The 19,773-nt window shown below is 40.6% G+C and overlaps 1 protein-coding gene across 5 annotated transcripts in view; it reads left to right on the plus strand.

Moving 5' to 3' along the window:
• Positions 1-18,811, plus strand: part of ccdc88c (coiled-coil domain containing 88C) — a 47,903-nt gene extending 29,092 nt beyond the window's left edge. For 3 of the 5 annotated variants that reach the window (XM_038729655.1, XM_038729657.1, XM_038729656.1), the window contains 10 exons: positions 1,199-1,342; positions 1,588-1,774; positions 2,062-2,207; positions 2,490-2,579; positions 2,735-3,039; positions 8,687-8,776; positions 9,406-9,516; positions 9,604-9,741; positions 9,958-10,196; positions 13,984-18,811. In XM_038729655.1, the coding sequence (XP_038585583.1) occupies positions 1,199-1,342; positions 1,588-1,774; positions 2,062-2,207; positions 2,490-2,579; positions 2,735-3,039; positions 8,687-8,776; positions 9,406-9,516; positions 9,604-9,741; positions 9,958-10,196; positions 13,984-14,751 (2,218 nt within the window). In that variant the 3' untranslated portion in view covers positions 14,752-18,811. Of the gene's footprint in view, positions 1-1,198; positions 1,343-1,587; positions 1,775-2,061; positions 2,208-2,489; positions 2,580-2,734; positions 3,040-6,788; positions 7,123-8,686; positions 8,777-9,405; positions 9,517-9,603; positions 9,742-9,957; positions 10,197-13,983 lie in introns of those variants that run through there. The other 2 variants (XM_038729658.1, XM_038729660.1) reach the window with 2 other exon arrangements.
• The last annotated feature ends 962 nt before the right edge of the window (positions 18,812-19,773 follow it).

Below are 19,773 nucleotides of genomic sequence, written 5' to 3' on the forward strand. Positions count from 1 at the left end.
AATTACTAGTTGTAATATAGTTGTAGTAGATTAAATTAACAGCATTTATTGCATCTTTATACTGCAGAGCAGAACGTCACTAGCTCAGTCTGTAAACAGATGCATGGAGTCACACGAAACAACATGGACACTGTGTTCATGTGCACACAGTCAAGTTTAATTTGTTGATTATTGACAGTTTGTACACAGATTGTGTTTTACCACCACCGGTGGCTGTAGGTCACAGTCTTATTGATCAGCGACAGGGACATCAACCAACACATTGCCACTATAATAACCACAGCCCAACCCTCCTTAATTCAAACTATTTGCTGTAATTATTTGTTCCATCTTGTTTCCAGGGTATTATTATCCTGATGTCCTTTTTTGGCCCAATCCTGATCAGAGTCCTTTAATATTTGGGATCTCTGATACTGATCAGATACTTACAATATTTACCTAAATGTTGATTTAAAAATGATACGTCTTCACGAACATCCAAATACGGAAGGTCCTGGTTCAAAACAGTTAAATTGATGAGCTTAGATTATTGATTAAGGAAAGAGTAATTGAATGGGTCTCTTGAACGTAAACTTTACTGATCTGCTAGAGAGAAGACTTGTCACTCTGAAGTTGTTGGGACTACAAAAACACTCACAAACCGAAAAGCCAAGTATTTTTTTTTTTGGCCTGTCATCAAATTATCCACCCTGCTGCTTGCTGTGTTTTGTCATTCTAACTGGTCAGTGACAAGTTAAAAAATAAGAGAAGCTGCTTCTCTTTTTTTTACACTGATTTTGCTAATAAAAAATCCAGTAGTACAGTACAGTAAAGATTTAAAGTAAAGCTTTATTTTGGGCGTTGCCAATACATTAAATATGCCCAGATCACCCCCATGCCGATGTTTAGGATCAGTTTTAGACAGTTAAGTTAAAACTTTTTTATTATTTATTTAAGAATGAACCTTCCCCATTACTTTTGTAAAGGTTTCAGATATGGTTTACTATTTGGTTAATGATAGAGAACAAGGTGGATTTGATTGTAGATTTATATTATTTATTGTTAAATTTGACGTGAGTTGACTCCAATATGTGGGAAAGCAGGGTGACAAAAGTAGGTGCCATACTCTGCTACATGCCATCAAAGGTTTATGTAATCGCCATGAGGCTTGCTCAAGATGTAATCACAGAGGGTATCAAGTAGCTCTGTCTGTCTGCAGGTACTGTATTTTGCAGCAGCAGAAGGAGAAATGGGAGGAGCAGGAGGGGCGGGGTCAGAAAGAGAAGGAGGAACTAAACCAGGAGATCCAGAGGAATCGCCTTCTACAGCAAGAGAATCTGCAACTAAAGACAGAAGTGGACAGGTACTGTATGTTTATACTGAGTCACATTGTCAGACATTGATAAAAACAGATCAGCTTTGAAGTTGTAGGTATAAGCTATGAAATGGTTATGTTCAGGTACGGTGCTTCTATTGTCTGTTATGGTCAGAGGCAGAATCTGGGAGCACCGTTAACTACTGATTTTAAGATTACATGAGATGGTCACTCAACTTTCCTCATTGGTATTCTTTCCCTTCTTCCTCACTTCTCTCTGTTTCCCCCTTTAGATTGACAGAGAACCACTCACAGCGGTCAGAGCAATGTGAGGTGCTCCAGCAGCGCATAAATGAACTCAAGAGCTCATTAAGCTCCGCCCAGTTGGAAGTGAGTCGATGGATGACACAATATGATTCGCTAACGGAGCAACACCAGGGCCTGGATCTAACCATGACCAAACTAGACAACCACTGTGAGGTAAACAGGGCCTTTTAGTTCAGTTGTGACAGATATTTTATTGTGACACAGCAGTGGTTGACTACAAAACTAAAATCATTTTTGAAACGTTCAATGATGTTCAGGTATTCTCCTTCTTCATCTTCCCTTAAATCACCAAACTATAAAAGTTTGAGTTGTAAACCAAGATTCACTTTTCAACTTTGATTCAGAAAAATGCTACTTCTTTACAATAGCAAAATAGATGAAATTCAGAGTCATCTTCCCTCTTATAAAATCTAAGTGTGTGTGTGTGTGTGTGTGTGTAGCTGCTGAGTCGACTGAAAGGGAATCTGGAAGAGGAGAACCACCACCTCCTGAGTCAGATCAACCTGCTGAGCCAGCAGAACCACACTCTGCTGGAGAGGAGCATGGAGAGCAAAGAGCTGTATCACCAGGAACAGAAACTATACATGTAACTGTACACAACACCCGCCTGGAATACAAACTACACGTGTAGCTGCATACCATAAAACACCTGTCCTTATGTAGTATACACCACAAGTAACACAAACTATAAAAGTACATTTTGAGCAGACACCACCATTGATGTGTAATTATCCAGAACTGCTTTTAAAAAATGGACATATAGATAGTCATATAAACTGTTAATGCAAAGAAGCTTCAGAGAGATGGGGGTGAAAAAATTACAACGTGTTGTCTGTGTTTCTTTCCTTCTTCGTCTCTCTTCATCCAGTGATAAGCTGAACACTCTTCGTCGTCAGAAAGAGAAACTAGAGGAGAAGATCATGGACCAGTATAAGTTCTATGACCCAACACCAAAAAAGTAATGCTTTTATCTACCTTTTTTATTTTTTTTACAGAAAATGTGCAATACTTGTGTGTAGTGTTTTAATTTTCTGCAGCATCAGCCACATATAACTGTTTTATGTATTTCAGATAGTGATGTTTGATGTGTGACATAAGTGTTGGTGTTGTCAGGAGGAGTCAGTGGTCTGGAGCCAAAGCTTTAGCCAAATTGATTAAACCTCGAAAGGAGAGCAGCAGGGAGAGAGGTGGCGACCAAGACAAGGAAGGAGGCAAAGAGAGGGAACGCGCAAAGGGTGTCCCAGACATCCCGCTACCTTCCCCGCCTCCCCTTCTCCCCCCTGAGACCCCACCCCCACTTCCCCAGCGGACGACAAGTGACACCCAAGACAGCGCCCACGCGCACAGTAACCATAGCAACCACACCACCAGCCCCAGTCTGGGACCCCAGAGTCTAACACTCACACCCATTGGCCGAGGTAAACACACTCTCAGACACACACATCCAAAGATAATGAAACTGCTCTTTATACTGCAGAAATTACTGGAGATGGATTGTGATAGATAATTTTACATTTGTTTCAAATTGAGGAGAATTGAATGTCTTGGGTTTTCTCTTTATGAGGTATGGTACAAAGGAAAACTGTATAAATAAAATGTTTAATTTTGAAATGCACATACATCATATATCAAATGCATTTTTTGCTAATAGTTTGGTTCCAAAACCAGAAAGGTTTGGATCAGGCACACCTCTCTATCTGCTCCTATAGAGGGCACTGTTGACCACCACATAACTGACTGAATTACTGACAGTTGCTACACCTCTGTTTCTCTCATCTAATAACATCCACGGGATCTGTTCTCCACTCCCACGTTAACCAGGCTCTGCTCCTGCAGCAGAAATACTAGTAGTACAATTATATTTTACGCTTTCTAGTGTTTCATGGTACTTTTATCAAGGTGACTTACAGTGAAGTGTATACAACAATTTTCATTGAGTTTCAGTTATAGTGTCACTATTGTTTTATTATTTTTTTACACTTAGTAGAAGTGATGTATTGTACAGTAGGTTAAAAAACAATTAGAAATCAACATGAAGTAACATCAGTAGTTACTTTTCAGTGACATTTTTTTCAAAAGGTCCGCATCCTGAAATTACAATGAAAACAAAAGAGTATTATCCATTATTACATTATCCAAAATGTGTATTTTGTTTTGTGCTGGTTATAGTCTGTAGAAAAGGGTTTGGGAATGCAGTCAGAGCCACTGAATTAATGAGCTATGGGCAGTAATCCCAATATTGATAATAGGACTAATAATAACAGTTGTAGCATTAAGAGCTGAACAGGAACACGGGGCCAGGAGGTGACTTGCAACCACAGATCCAGACTGTACAACTCTGGAGGCAGAAACACCTGCAGAAAGAGACAGAAGGAGAGGAGAGAGATTAGAAAGCACAAAACTACGGGAGGGGGAAGATGTTGAGTTAGTAACATGCATTCATTGGATAAGAATGCATACAGATGTAGAAGGAGAGGAGGGGAGAGGAGCTCAGTGCATCATGGGAAGTCCCCCGGCAGTCTAGGCCTATAGCAGCATAACTATGTGATGGTTCAACTATAAGCTTTATCAAAGAGGAAAGTCTTAAGCCTACTCTTAAATGTGGAGATGGTGTCTGCCTCCTGAACCCAACCTGGTTCCACAGGAGAGGAGCTTGATACCTGAAGGCTCCGGCTCCCGTTCTACTTTTGGAGACTCTGCATTCTGGGAGTGCCATGTTCTAGTGCTGTAATTAGAGAGCTGAATCTCTGAGAATGAATGTAATATGAGTGATGCTGAGGCAACGATTTTCCTGCTTGTCAGTCACATAAAATGAATCCACTTACTTAATATTATGACTCAACAACACCAATTGGCCACACTTAGGTAGGAAAGTCGGTCAGCTAGCTAATGTTATCATACCAACCCGTGGCTACAGTAAAGCTAGATAATTAGGAACGGCTTTGCTTGCCCTGTTGTGGCTGCCTCATCTCTATTTGACTGGCTAAAGGCTTCTCATTTGAGGCTAAACAAAATAAGACTAATAATTAAGGCAGGACACTGGCCTGTGTTTACGGTGCCCTCTGAATCAATGGTAGTCATGGTCATGATGGTAATGGAAATTACTGGCGGTGTTGTTACTGTGTTTCACAGCGGAATATAGTACACTGGTATACACTTTAATCCAACTTGTGACAATAGGTCGCAAGTACCCATTGCTTTATTTTTAAGGCTCACATACAGAAAAGGTTGAGAATCACTATACACAGGGTTCCTACTCGGTATGGAAAAGTATGACATTTCAGTTATTTCCAGACTATTGCCCCTGTTATGTTTTTGTGAGCAGGCAGCCAGCGCAGCCAAAATGTTACCATCAGGGAGAGAGCGTGGGCCAGAGCACATAGGTGCCCCCAGAAATCTTTCATAGGAGTGGCCAGAAGGGGCCCCTAGAATTCTTGGGGTGGCACACAAAATCCAAAAGCCACATCTGAATTTCAGAAATTCTTTTATGCTGTTGTAGTGTATATAGACTAGTTGATAGAACGATGTCAATATGAGAGTCAAGGAATTCAGGTATAGGAAGAAGGAAAAAGGAAATAAAAAAATACTGACTTGTTTTGTCTTGATTTCAACCAATCACAATCACAATCTTCCTTGGCGGTGATATGCCCAGGTTTCAACGATGGTGCCCAAAATAGTGTCTTGGGGAACTTGTGAAAATGGCAAAATCCTCACAAAAGAAAAGGTGGGCAGAGCAAGCTCGATATTGTTGAAGGCAATGCAAGAATTGCATGCGACTGAACGATGCACACTCGTACACAGAACTCACTACGACTCACTACGACAACTCATCTGTGACCAAATATACAAAGCATCACAAATAACCAAATATTAAGCTTGTCTCAACATTTGAGTTACAAAGTGATGTTATCAGAAAAGTACAGACTCTTTCTGTGTAAGTAAATCATTACTTATGACTGTTCATGTTTCCATGGACACAGATGCTGTGAAAATGTAAATATTTAACTTCTTTCAACTCATTTTTTTTCACTGTTTTTTTTAATATAGGAGACTAATATGAATATAGGTAGCACCTAGAGGAACGTCATCCAAATTTCTGCCATATTTGGCAACATAAATAGCATACATACGCAGAATGTAACTTACATGTTAACAGTTGGATTTTAAAACCCTTTATTTACAGTGGTGTGAAAAAGTGTTTCCCTTCCTGATTCCTTAGTGTTTGTCACACTGAAATTTCAGTTTCAGATCAAACAAATTGAACTTTTAGACAAAGATAAGGGTTTGGATTTTTTCCCCCCTTGATAATAAAAACGTTTTGTGTTTACTTGTGTTATCTCTGTTTAATATTTCAACTTGTTTTATCTGAAGCATTTCAGTGTGACAAACATGCAAAAAAATAAGAAATCAGGAAGGAACACTTTTTCACACCACTTTACATAATAAACACTTGGCTAAACAAGCCTAAATTTAGATAACTCTACTCAGATGTCAAATATGGTCCTAAAATATTTACTGGTAAGTCTGGAAATTTGAGTCTGGAGAATATTTGGAATGGAAAATGTGAAGGAACCCTGTAGCTACCTGATGCAAACTTTTCATCTTTCTATCCTAATAATAGAACTGAGTTCTAATGCATGGGCCAAACTCTGTTTACATCTTTATTTTCATGGGTTCTTTTTTTTATTGCTCTACTCTTTAATTGAATTCTACTCACGGCTGAGCTCAATTCACTCTTAGTTCAACAAGTGGCTTTTAAATTGAATTCCTCTGGCATGTAGAAGTTGTCACACTTGTATAAGGAGATATGTGAAAACATAATATTGCCAGTTGCTCTACTACAGTATACAGCTACATAAGTCTGTTTGTCATCATAGGTCAGACTCCAAGTTATGTCTGCAGTTTTTATCTGTCATTTCCTGTGCACTGAGCGTTGCTCCAGTATCATACTTTGTTTAAATTCAGAGTGAGTTGAGATCAGTCTTGAGTCTAATGCATGATTTTACAGATTTCTATTGTCTTGTTTTATTCTAATCGATTTTCTTGCATGTTTTACATGTCAATCATATACTTAACAACTTCTTTAATTTACTCACTGTCATTGTTTCATCATTTTCTTCACATTTCTCCATCTCTCCCTCCTGTTTCTCCATTCTCTCTATCTCAGCTCCTCCTGCCCCAAAACGCTTCAGTTTTCTCCGCAGTAAAAGTCAAGACAAGCTCCTCTCCCCACCCTCCTCCTCCCGTCCCTCCCTGTCTCTCACCAGACGACTGCGATTCTGGTCTTCCACTGACATCACAGACGTCCTCACTAGCCAGCCAATCTCAGCCAACGGAGAATTCTAAACTCCTCCTCCTCCTCATCCTTTTTAACCATACTCATCATCATCATCTTCACTATCACCTCCGCATCAGACTTTTCAACAACACTCATCATTGTGACTCTCACTACTACTACACAAAAATTCACATAACGTATGCATGCACTTCATAAACACTAATGCAGGCGCAAGTTGCACACTCCTCAGAAAAACATACAAAGCGCACACAAACAGGTGCATGTTGCAGTTGTGAGCCAGCCAGTATTACTAGTAAGTAGTGTGTGTAGATGGTTTTTTGTATGTGTGTCTGTTTGAGTGTGTGTGTGTGTGCACATGCACAGGTTTCCAAGCACACCAGGCCTGCCCACATATATCTGCATGTCCGTGAATAATTATAGTTATTTTTTTAGTGTCTGTATGGATCATATTGATGTGTGTGCGTGTGTTGTCATCTCCCTTATGTTCTTAATCTGGCGAGTGTGTCTCTGGGATCTCATTTCAGTCTGTTGTTGAAGTTGTTCTTAAGCAGCTGAAGATGGATCTGTTTGCGTCACAAAGCTTTGCTGCAGTTTTCTTTGTATGCGTTCAGCTGTAACAGGTCACAGTATCAACCATGCTACTGCACACTTGTCACATTGCGCCTCTCTTTCAGTGTTGTCTGTCTGAGCTTTTTAAACACCAGTTTCATGCTAACGTCAGCATCTTTAAAGCTGCATTAGCAAACTAGAAAAGATTAAAAAAAAACCGATAAACAATACAATGACTTAATCACAAGTAAAACTAGAAGTAACCGCTGAGACGTGCTTGTGCTTACATCCCATTTGATCAGAGTCAGGTGGCCTACTGATAATGTGGACTGTGGCCAAAAGAACCATAAGAGCAAAATACCAGAGCAAGTGCTATGTATAGTGATATTTGGACTCACTAGGAATGGTCATCACTCTCTCCAGTAGTGTCTTAGTGTAAAGATACCACTTGACAGAAACAGTTGCTACTGTTTGCAGAAAACATGTAAATTTGCACAGCTCAGCTTTTAATTTGAACTTTTTAATGCCAAAAAAGATTTACAGGGATTTTGTGTCTGGCTCATTTTTTCTTCCTGGTTTCCCCCACAGCACTGGGACCGCAGTTCTAGGACCATAGTTCTTTTGCGAAAGCGCCTTCTAGTGGAGTGGTGGTGGTAATGCATAGCAACATGAAGGATGTTAACCCTGTCTGTTGATTATATGCAGTCGACATGCATATAATCAATTACTTAGGTTTAGGCACACACCTGTGATGGTTAGGCTAAGGGTAATGGCCTTCGGGGTTGCTGTCAAGAGTAATACAGTTCCGGTTCTAGAATTCCGGACCTATGATTGCAGTCCTGAAACTACAGCCTCCGGTACTGCAGCTACAAACTACTCGGCAGGACAGTGAGGCTGTGTTTGGGTACATTCTTCTTCATACCTTCACTGGCTTGGTATTTAGATGACTCACTGTGATGCACAGTGAGAACTGTAGAGACAGCTGCCTCCTTTACATAACTTATAGATGCCCTGGTCCTTGTCTAATTAGAATCAGATAAGCTACTTCATTGAATAATAACTGCTTGGTAAGCTTCCAGCATGCCTGAATCAATGAATGGATTCCTAATGTCTTGCTTGGCTTTCTTGCTGCTCTGTTTCACACCACACAACTTATGGTCATATTGTGGCATACAGGTCCAGAATGGTTGCTTACAACATTGTGATTTGGTCTGCAGGTTTGAATAACAGGGGTCATGGTGTTTATCGTAGCAGTACTCCAGGAGGCAGCAGTGAGAGTGTCAATGGAGAAGATGGACATGGACAAGGTAATTAATGATTAATGGCCATAACATTTAATGAAAATGTAGTGATTTCGGCAGGAAAACTGAGCAACTTGATTTAGATGGAAGGTAAAGTAACTGAGAGGAGCTGTCATTTTGTGTTGATTGTGGCGGCCCCTGTGGACAGCAGCGGTAGTGTTTACGCCCCCTGGTGTCATAAAGATCTTGATGTAGCCTGTGCGTGCATTTGTTTTGGAAGAAAAACACAAATTATTTGTAGTTCTCTTTTTAATACCACTGTTTGCAGGATGCATAGCAATGAGGTAATGAATCTATTTGTGGCTTTGTAAGAATAATAATTGCAATATGACAATGGTGAAACAAGGTGAACTTTGTTTTAGTAGCATTCATATACCTAGGTCACATGTAAGCTTACAACTAAAACATTTGGTTAAATTATCAACATTCCTCTATGTTAAGCTTTGGTTTAAATTTTAGAATAAAAGGAGGCGTTTAGATCAAATACAATCTATAATGATGATCAAGGAAGCACAGATGCATCATATTATAAAAGTGAAAGATGCTGCTGCTCAGTATAATATTAATGAATTGTTTAGCAATAAGACATTGGTTTGCTCCTGACAGATTAGCCTATTTGTGTTTCCTGCCCCCAGGTCAGACCCATAAATCTCTGAGCTCCAGTGTGAGCCATCAGTCATCCTCATTGGGCCTAATAAACAATTCCAGCTCCAGACCGGTACATGGCTCCAGCCGCAGGCCCAGAGGTGAGCCAGGTTATTAATACGTGAGCCTTTTATTTAGAAATCAGAATCAGCATCGGTGTATTTATAATGGTGCGTAAAATAATGCAGGTTTGTTATATGATGAAGACTCTCGCTACAACACCTCCGACTCCATGTTTGGTCACCATGACAACACCGGAGGTCGCCCAGGATCGGCAGACTTCAGCTACAACACCTCCAGCTCCAACTCACCTGTCAACTGCAGAGGTACACGTTCATTTTAACAGTTAACTCTGCCTAAAGCAATATGTAGCAGGATATTTTATAGAAATTAATATACTCATCGCTGTTATCTATTACTGATAATAGATCAATGTACAAGATACAAGTTTTACATACAAGTTCTGACCTAAAAACCCTTGTGTAATCAGGTGGTACCCAGTCTCAGTCACTAATGACACTAATATTTCTGTCCCTCTTAAGACGCATCAGATTGTCAGATTCGTTCAACCAGCCTCTCTAGTGATGATGTCATGGGCCTCAGCCAACCACAGCAGACTCTGTCACGTAGTTCCACTCTTCCATACGACCACACACCCCAGAGGGCTCAGCCACAGTATGGAGGCGGGATTAGGACTAAGACCCGCCCATCTTCTCCTGGAAGTGAGATGGTGACGCTGGAACAGTTTCTACATGAGAGCAACCTGCAGTCACCTCCTATGGTAATATTTGCATTTGTTATTTTAAAAATAAGTAGCTTTCAGTGCTTATAAAATAATAATATACAGTATTTGTACACACATAAGAACTATAGTTAGCTCCTGTGGTAATACATACAATCAATCCCATGGAAATACAGTATATTTATATTCATTCATGTACTAAAATAACACTCTATATCCACTGTATTATGTGCACCTCCCTGTCATCTCATCGCTCAAGACAGTGAGTTGCTTACAAATAAAGTAATAATAATAAAAACCCATGACATGTGTTTTCCTATATGTAGACACCTCTTTTGTTCTGGCTTTCAGAGCAGTTCATGTGGTGGGTTTAACTTAGCATAAGGGGTTAAAGACTCTGCACCAAAAGTACCAAACACTCACCAGTGACAGAGGACAAATCCTTATTTCAGGGTTCCCACGGGTCATTGATTTTCTACAGAGGGGTATCTGTACAAGTCAGGTCAGCCAATATGATAACTGATCTGGGGAGGTCCGGGACATAAAAAAACATGAGTCAATCGCAGAATTTTTTTTATGTGAATCACACATTCATTGCATTTGATGGTGTTTTTCAGCCCAGCTGGAGTCTATTTTGAACTGGTCACCCACCAAGAAAAATACATTTTGGTCATGGAATCATTCTGAATCAACCTTAAACCTTCGATAAGCTTCATGGTAGAATCAGTGCTACAGTATTAACATTCTTTAAAGTAAAAAATGTAATTAAGGTTTACTTAATGCTGTCACACATTGATTTTAAGCTCCCTCGCTGAAGAAAGTGGGGCTGATGGATTCAAGTTGATTGATTTGCTTACTGAGCATTTGATTGCTCATACTGTAACATACTCACAGTACAGCCATGAAGCTGAGCCTTTCTTATATGTAGAAATTTAATATATATTTCTGCGGGTTTGGCTGCAGAGACATTTCAAGGAAAGACACGTGTATGTACAAGAAAAGAGACTTCATGTTAATTCACAACTAGACTGTGAAGGAAAATAGTAAAGATTTAATGGAAAATCAGGAGCTATGTAGTAATGCCTCAAACAGCCCCTGAATGCATTTGTTTAAAAATGTCTGTACACGTCACAAATGATCGACATTGAAAAATGTTTTGATAATGATTCTTCAGGGTCTTTCATTTCTATGGTAATTTAATACACTGTGTTCTGAGTCAGAGTGTCGTTTGAGTTTCAGTATAAGCAGTATAGACCTGTTTGGACTGTGCAGTGTAATATAGTTGTGTGGTTATTTGTAGTTTGAAAAGCACACTGATTCTGTTGCGATGCTGACATCCAACTTTAAGGAAAATTGCTTTTTACTCTGAAGCTATTATTTTGCAACCTAGCACCTCACATGAAGTAAGAAAGGACACGTTCTGTTAGAGAGCATTGCACATTTGAGTTATGCCGGCCTCTTGTCATTATTAATAAATGCAGTTTAGGTATCACTACAGAGCAGATCACACTGCTGGCTCATGCTGACATTACTGATAGTTTCCAGCTGAGCAACAGCTACTCATTTACTAGTCATTGTTCAGATGTATTAAAGTAGTAGTTGTGAGACAGACTCCTGCCTACAAATCAGATGTTTCATTCCAGCCTGTCATCGACATATGTACAGACTGAGCCACACATGTGAAATCAGCGTGAGAATATTACTTGAAGTCACTGAACACCTCACATCTTATCAATCTGTTAATTCCAAACAGATTTCCTGTTTCACTAAAATAACTTCACCACCCATACTAATTCTTATTGATGATCCCGCAGAGAGGGAGAGGCCTTCATGGTCGCCTCTAAAACATCACACAATCCTATGACGATAAAATATTTAATACAGGATGATTCGGATAATGATTTAAATCAATATCATAAATAATGTGATAAATGCTGATTCCCTTACATCAAAGGGTTTTGTCTCGCAACCTCAGACATTTCAGTGTAGGCTGGACACGTGAGTTCCCTCATTCTATCAGAAAAAATTATTTTTATCTTCACAAAATGCACAACAGGAAATAATAGTGTGATATGAATGTGCTTGAGTCAGGAAGTGTTATAGATAAAAAGAATAGATGATATGGAACTGGGTACACAGTTTTGATGTTTCCAACTCTATTAACTAAAGTTTGGTGGAGTCACCCGAGAGACGCAATTGGCGCTTTTGGTCACACCGAGTCAAACCATGCTGAGTGGATACGCGTTTTTATTGCCAGTTATAACCCGGTGACCTGAGATTGGCTTTGTCTTACGTGGATGTATAAAGAGCTGCAGGTCTGATTTGACCGAGTGCGGGGCTGAGCTACACCCGAAGCAGAGAGTGCTTCGACTGCATTCACACAGTATTCGGCAACGTGGCTCCTTCCCACAGCGTTGTGCTGAGGTGGCCAATTTATTTAGCTTTAGAACATTACTGCTATGAAACAATCCGATTCACAGCTTAGACCTTGTTAACACCGCTCCCTCTTTTCCTTACTCCTCTAGCTTGCTTGACCAGAGGGGTCATTCTTCTTGCAAAGATACACTTTCAACAAACTATGAAATTTGACATGATGGTCATTGGTGTCCAGCTAACATTCAATTCAATTTTATTTATATAGCGCCAAATCACAACAACAGTTATCTCACAGCGCTTTTCATAAAAGAGCAGGTCTAGACCGTACTCTATGATGTTATTTACATAAATGGTAAAATGGCATGTTGCACTTTTAACACTTTAAACATAATTCATTTTTAAAACTGTGGCTTATGTAAGTCCATCCATCGTCAACCACTTATCCTGCGTACAGGTGGCTTATGTAAGTGTACCACAGAATATGACTTAGAATTGAACAATTTACCTTCATAGAGTGATTATCTTTGTTGCAGTGTGAAGTACCACTTTTACAGAATGTTGGATTACCAACTAGACAAAGTGAAAAACTGCCCCAGGTCACTAATGTTCCAAATGTGTACTACTAATACACAATATTGACCAAGGCATTAGTACCTCATTTTGTAGATCTTGTAGGAGGTCCATGTGTTAGAATTTAGTTTTAGGACCTTAATTATGTTTTGGTTATATAGACAGCCAAAGTAATACCGTCACGTTGGGGCCTGGCCTCGGTTCCCCACTAGCTTCTGTAACTCAGTGCACCCTCTCTTTCAATAATTCTTTAATGTCTTTCTGAAAAATTATGTTCTCATATGAAAAATTACTTCTCAGAATCGCCTTCCACTATAGCAGTTGTTAAGATATGGAAACCTTTGTGATTTTAAAAACTACAGTTCCCATAAGAAAACCTACAGCACTGCAGTGCGAGTACTCGCACCATTGTTACTTGGTTTTGTCCATATCTGTAAAACTCCTATTAAATGTATTTCAACTTTGTAGTTGTCTCTGCTGTCTAACCTGTACAGCATTCAGCCCTCGCTGTCTTGAAGCTATAACCGATGTGTCTGAGTTAGTTAAATGGAGTGTGAGTTTGACAGTGGATTGGTGCTGTGTTAGCAGTAATTTGGGGGTTGTACCAGACCATTGTGGTAAGGAGAGAGCTGAGCCAGATTTACAGCTTTGATTTACCAGTCGATCTATGTTCCAACCCTCACCTACTGTATGGTCAGGCAGTTTCCTCAGTCAGGTCGCTGTGCTCAGCCTCAAAGAATAGGGTAAGGAGCTCAGACATCCAGAGGGAGCTCAGAATATAGTTTACCATTATTCACTTTTCAATCTCAGTGTCACTTGGAAAATCAGTGTTAGCTAACCCCTTTTCATTCTTTCAAATGTTTGTTTTTACTTTGTGTAGGTGTCCACAGGAAGCAAGGAGGACTTGATGACTGACTATTTCACCAGAAGTCCCGCCCCCTCTGCACCAGCTGCCAGAGATCAGGTGACTCCCACCAGCTATGTCATGCCCACTGTGCAGTCATCCAACCAGAGGCCAGGCCAGAACGCCAAGCCCTCCCCTCGCCAGCCTGTAGGCCAATCCCCAGCCTCAGGCCACCACGTCGCCCAGCGAACCAGCCAATCACTGAGCAGGGCTTTCAGTCTGGCCTCAGCTGATTTGCTGCGCTCCAACGGGCCAGACACTTTCCGTGGAAATGAAGGCCAATCAGATGTGGTTGTTCGTAGACAAGGGGGAGGGGCTAATGGGAGAGAAAGGCCCCTCTCTGCTCGTCTGGCTGGTCCGACCAACCAGCGTGGAGATGGCAGCTTCCTAAACCCGCCTGTTCATCATTCGTCCTCTCTCAATCTGCAAACGGACAGACAGGCAGAGCGAGAGGGTGGGAGGACTCCCGTCACTCGGAATGGCCCATCCTTATCCTCCTCCTACCACCACCGTGGAGAGGTCGCTATGGTAAGCCCCGTCAGAGCGGTGCCCACCACCCGACCTGATGAAGCCTCTGAGCATGGGGAGGTGTTAAGGGAGGGGCGGTCAGGTGACTCCTCCCACTTAAAGACTGAAGGTGAGAGAGCGAGATGTGGCTCTGTGGAACGCCCGAAAAGCACACCGGCTTCCCCTGACCCCAACAACGACCCCCAGACTGTGTGGTATGAGTACGGCTGTGTCTAAACAGCGCAACTAATGGACGTATATGGGTGTGGCTATGTCTAAAGATGGGAACAGAATACTTTTACTACAGTCTGCTGGGACTGAGTACTGGAGCTTTATGGGCTTAATGAGTCCAACCCCTCAGACACAGTTAATTAGTCTCTGTGCTGTGCTCTTTGTATTGTGGATAAATAACTCGTTCAAGTACAATATCAACTGGAAATCTGGCTTAATCCTGGAACGCAAAGCCACATTTAAAATCATCTGCAAAGTTGTGAGTTCAGTTTGTATTTTCTGCAACAAACGTTTGTAGGTGAACAACCAAACCTGATTCTATACGCCACCTGCCAATACAGCTGATGGTAACGTTCTATCAGGAAGTTTTGTAAAGCTAAGGAGCTCCAGTCTTGAGAAAAGAAGATCTCGCGCACTGCTCTTGTTCCAGCTGAGGAGCTGCCAGGTCTCAGCTCCACACAATCCTAATCCTACTGGAGCGGTGGAGTTGGTTTCCTCTCACCATTTTTCATCATAAGCTGAATCTCTGTGAGACGCCTCACTGACGGTCTCCTTAAGGATTTAGACTTGAACACTATAGATGATCTCTTAGAATACTGGAATTCATTGACTCTGCCGTTTTATTATCACAAGGGTTACTATAATCCAGCAAGCAGCCTGCGTCCACAACATGGACTCAGGCTTCACCAAAGTGGTTTTGTTTTGGGGGGATTTAACGGCTGAATTGTGGACGTTTTGACTAGATGGTGATCCAGATGTGAAAGAGTGCTATTTTTAACACATACAGTTCATAACTGGAAATGGAAGCTGAAGTCTGGGAATCCATAACACTTAAATCCTGCAGGAACAGAGGACAAGTGCTACATGTGTAGTTGGAGATGAGAATACTAAGGACTGGCTTAGTCTATGAGCTGGAACTCTTTGACTGCCCTGCTAATGTTTACCTGGATGCCACCAGCTCTCCAGAACGGAGATTAGCCATCACCGAGAGAAATGATTGAACTAAAGTGAAGGTCCCAGAAGCACCAGAGCGACTGAATGTATCAGATTTCTCCTCCTTTTTGTCCTCCTCCTCTCCTCTGTTATCTAAAACAAAGAGTGGGAAAGATGAGAAGGCCGGGAAGGCAATGGAGGGATTCAAGCTAAGAGTTGAAGCAAGTGAAGGAGAAAGGGGGGGGGGGAGAGAGAGAGAGAGAATAAATGGATGGATGGAGGGATGGACAGATATAGTGACGGGAGGATGGATAGATAAACAGGACAGAGATGGAAGGGCTCCTCCCAGTGAAATTACAGTCTTTCTCCCTCCATCTTTAGATTCTGTCCCAGCATGCAACACTCTGACACTTTACTGGAAATGTTGCCTGGCCCGAGCCAACACTAGTTTCACGAACACACACACACACACGTATATATAATGATATATACAGACACAGAGGCATTGTCGTTGTGGGGGTTGGTTGTGGCTTTGCTAACCATTGAGCTGGACTTAATTCACGCACACATCCACACACACTCACACCACTGGGTAAACCACTGTGTTTTGGTAGGGAGTACTGCTGCATGCTAAGTTAGCCAGACATTTGTAAGCGTTGCACAACACACAGAGAGAGAGGAATTCAGGCTCAATCCAGATCCACTGTGATCTGGATCGTTAAGTGTTTGCATGTAATCATTTAGCGCTTTGGCAATAGTTTGAAGTTTAATGATAACTCAAAGTACCAAGTGCTGGTAGGTAATTACTATTTGGTAGATGTATATGTAATAAGGACAAATGAATGTTTCGGGTGACTCTCTTACTTTGGTGCACCACATATCAGCATAGCATATGCTGGGTAACATAGTCTATTAACTTCCAGACATCACCTCATTATGTAAATACGATGACATTTTAATGTTGATCTTGTGTATCTCACTTTCACATAGAAGTCACAACTAGGTATTAGTTTTTTCATGCTATGATTAATATGGAAAAAACAATTGTATGACCATAATCATCAAACATTCCCGAAAAACTACTATCAGTGCTTAAGTGTAGTAAAATTACTTCACATCATGATAACCTTGGATTCTTAGTGAACAGTGGCCTGTATACTGCAGCTTAGCTTTGACTCTAACATCAAATACACATCAAACACCAGAAACAAAAGCAGGCTGCTTGTTAAAACTTTAAACCTTTTTGTGTTCTCACAATGATGAAGTTCAGATTATGATCCGAGAACTTTGTAGTAAGTTTAACCTGCCGGCTGTCAAATAGGCAGAACATTTGGAAAAGTGCCGCAAAACATAGCACCATCTCCACACTGCTACCAACAAATACCGTGGCCAGAGCTGAAGGGGACCCGTGAGGAAAAATGTAACAATTTTAGGGCAGGGAGTTTCCTCTTTCTTTAGTGCCCATAAACTAGCCACACACTAGTAGATTTACCAGCTACTGTTAGCATAACTAGACTAGACCAGACCAGAACAGAACTGCTAAAGCAGCCCGCAGCGTTGTGCTGCATTCACACTGCCCTTTGAACTTCAACAATCACAGAAATGACAAATAGAAATTGTAAGTTGCTGTGTTGTTAAACCTGCACATCACTCAGACAGGCAGAGTAATATTTTAGTAAGCAGCACAGCTCACTGAATTGAATGCTGTCACATTATGACTACACACAGAGGTATTAAACACACTTGTTTATTAAGAGCACTCTAGAAATCACTCCATTATCATCGTCTTTGCACAATGAGAATAAATTCCATTTAATAAACCATTGGTTGAAACTAATACCATTTATTGCCATAAATCAATCCTGCTCATGAATATTCTACATCGTCTACAATAAAACCTGAGATACTCAACTGATTGCTATCATTGGTAGATGACTGTTGGGGGAATTTACATACATTCGGTGTTTTCTTTGAAGCAGTTTGAACAGGGAGAAGAGGAGGATGATGAGGGGCTTGAAATGAATGAAAATGTCACTCGTAGACAGACGATGATATTGATGGAAAAAATGAATCTCATGATAATGATGCCGATCAACTGACTGTTTTGCCTGTACTGCTGTTTGTAAATACAAATCTGTGCTTTCTGTATGACCGACAGTAAAGCACTAGAGTGGTGGGGAGGAGGAAGAGGAGGAGGAAGATGTAACACTGGAGTTTTAAAGGACGATCACTAACCTTTCCGCTCAGCTTTTGAACACAAAGCACATGTCAATATGCAAAGCTAAATTATTTTACCCGTCACGTTTGTACATGACCTTAGATTTTATAAAGGGCTGAAATATTAGAAGATTTGGGATACTTTTTCTGTATCTTAAAAATGTTTGTTGATACCAAAACAAAACAAACTCAGATCAATTGTCAACTGTTAAAGCTGTATAATTCCACTGTAAAACTTTAACATTTGTAGATTATTTCAATACTGCTTTAAAAACGATCGTAGTGACATCGTGTTCGCAGATGAAGTGACATGATGTGAAACACTGTAGGCTGATGCTGTCAGTAGTGCGCCAACCTGTCTGTTTATCTGTTGTTGGGTTGGTCTGTGTGTGTGTTGCCTTTGTTGATGTCTGCACTTAAAGCATCTCTGCATTATTAATTCCAAACTGTGTGTGTGTCTGTCTGTCAATCAGTTCGAGTCTGCTGACATCGAAAGAAAAAAATATTGGATTCCCAGAAACTATCCCCCCCAAACCCCATCACACACCTTTGTGCGTGTGTGTGTCTTATATTATTACCATGTTCTTGGCTTTCTGCAAAGTGTGTGTGTGTGTGTGTGTGTGTGTGTACATGTGTGTTTGTGTGTGTGATGAATTCAAATTCCACCGAATGGCTGCAGTGTCATCTGAGAGAAGTGAAAGCAGAAGGTGAAGTGGGCCCGACGTCACTGACATTTCCTGCTGTAATTGGAATAACTGCTACTGTGGTTCACTTTATGACTTCACTTGCTGACTGCTCTGCTGTGATGTGACTGCTGTTGAAAGGCTACTAGTGTGATTCAGTAGAAACAGAGTTTGACGTTATTACACCCAAAAGCTTTTTGCTAATAAAGATGCATAAACGTGCTCCTGCTTAATTGTGTCAGCTGGTGTATTAACAGTGTCTTTCTTTTAAGACCGGTATTTTTCGTAGGTGCAAACTGACAACTACAGAGCTCAGATGCTACAGTTGCAGGCCACTAAAGCCATTTTCGCAGAACTGTTGGTGTTAATAATAATTCAGTTGTATTATTTACACCTGTACTTTTCCTGCTAAGTGTCTGCTGTGAAAGGGCGGATTATCTGCAGAAATGAAAAAAAAAAGCACGGCATTACTCAATTTTTTTGAATAATACGCATAAATTACGCAATACATGTTCTTTGAGATGGAGTTTCCGTGTTCAAATTTTACTTTAATATTCTCTTTACTGGTACTATCATCTTTGATCATTTTTTTAGAGGTGAAACAGGTGATTAATTGATGAGGTCATTCATCAGTTATTCAGAATTCAGAAAATTCGTCTGCAGCTATTTTGATAACTGATTAAAATGTCTTTAATGTCACTCTGAGCTCCAGGAAATTGTGTTGGACAATTTTTACTAGGCTCTGACATTTTATAGACCATACATTTATGACAAAATTTAGACAAACAACAGTTTGCTGATGCTATCGTGCTGACCTGAATCACTTCTTTTATTTCAGTCTAGTAAAACTGGGCTCCTTTTGTTGCCTCCCCAATATTGCTAAAGATCTGTTTACGTGCAGTGGGTGGGCATGAACCTGTTTTGGCTATTGAAAGGGGGTCACGACAGAAAATGCTTGAGAACCACCTGATATCACTGAAAATTGATATCTAACTATTCAAATAAATGTAATAGTTTTGCCTGATATTTATGAAAAGGAGCAGATTGCGTATTCTGCTTTTTCTTTTTCTTTTTCTTTTTTTTTACAGGAAAGTGAAACCATGACCAAAACCTTAACTGAACCTTGACCAAAAATTAACCCTCTTTTAACCCTCTTCCCAACCAAGAAGGTTCAGTTACCAACAGAGGAACCAAA

The sequence above is a fragment of the Micropterus salmoides genome, unplaced genomic scaffold (genome assembly GCF_014851395.1).
Source record: "Micropterus salmoides isolate LMB-PRFRI ecotype aquatic unplaced genomic scaffold, ASM1485139v1 Ms_hic_scaffold_19, whole genome shotgun sequence".
Classification (NCBI taxonomy): domain Eukaryota; kingdom Metazoa; phylum Chordata; class Actinopteri; order Centrarchiformes; family Centrarchidae; genus Micropterus; species Micropterus salmoides.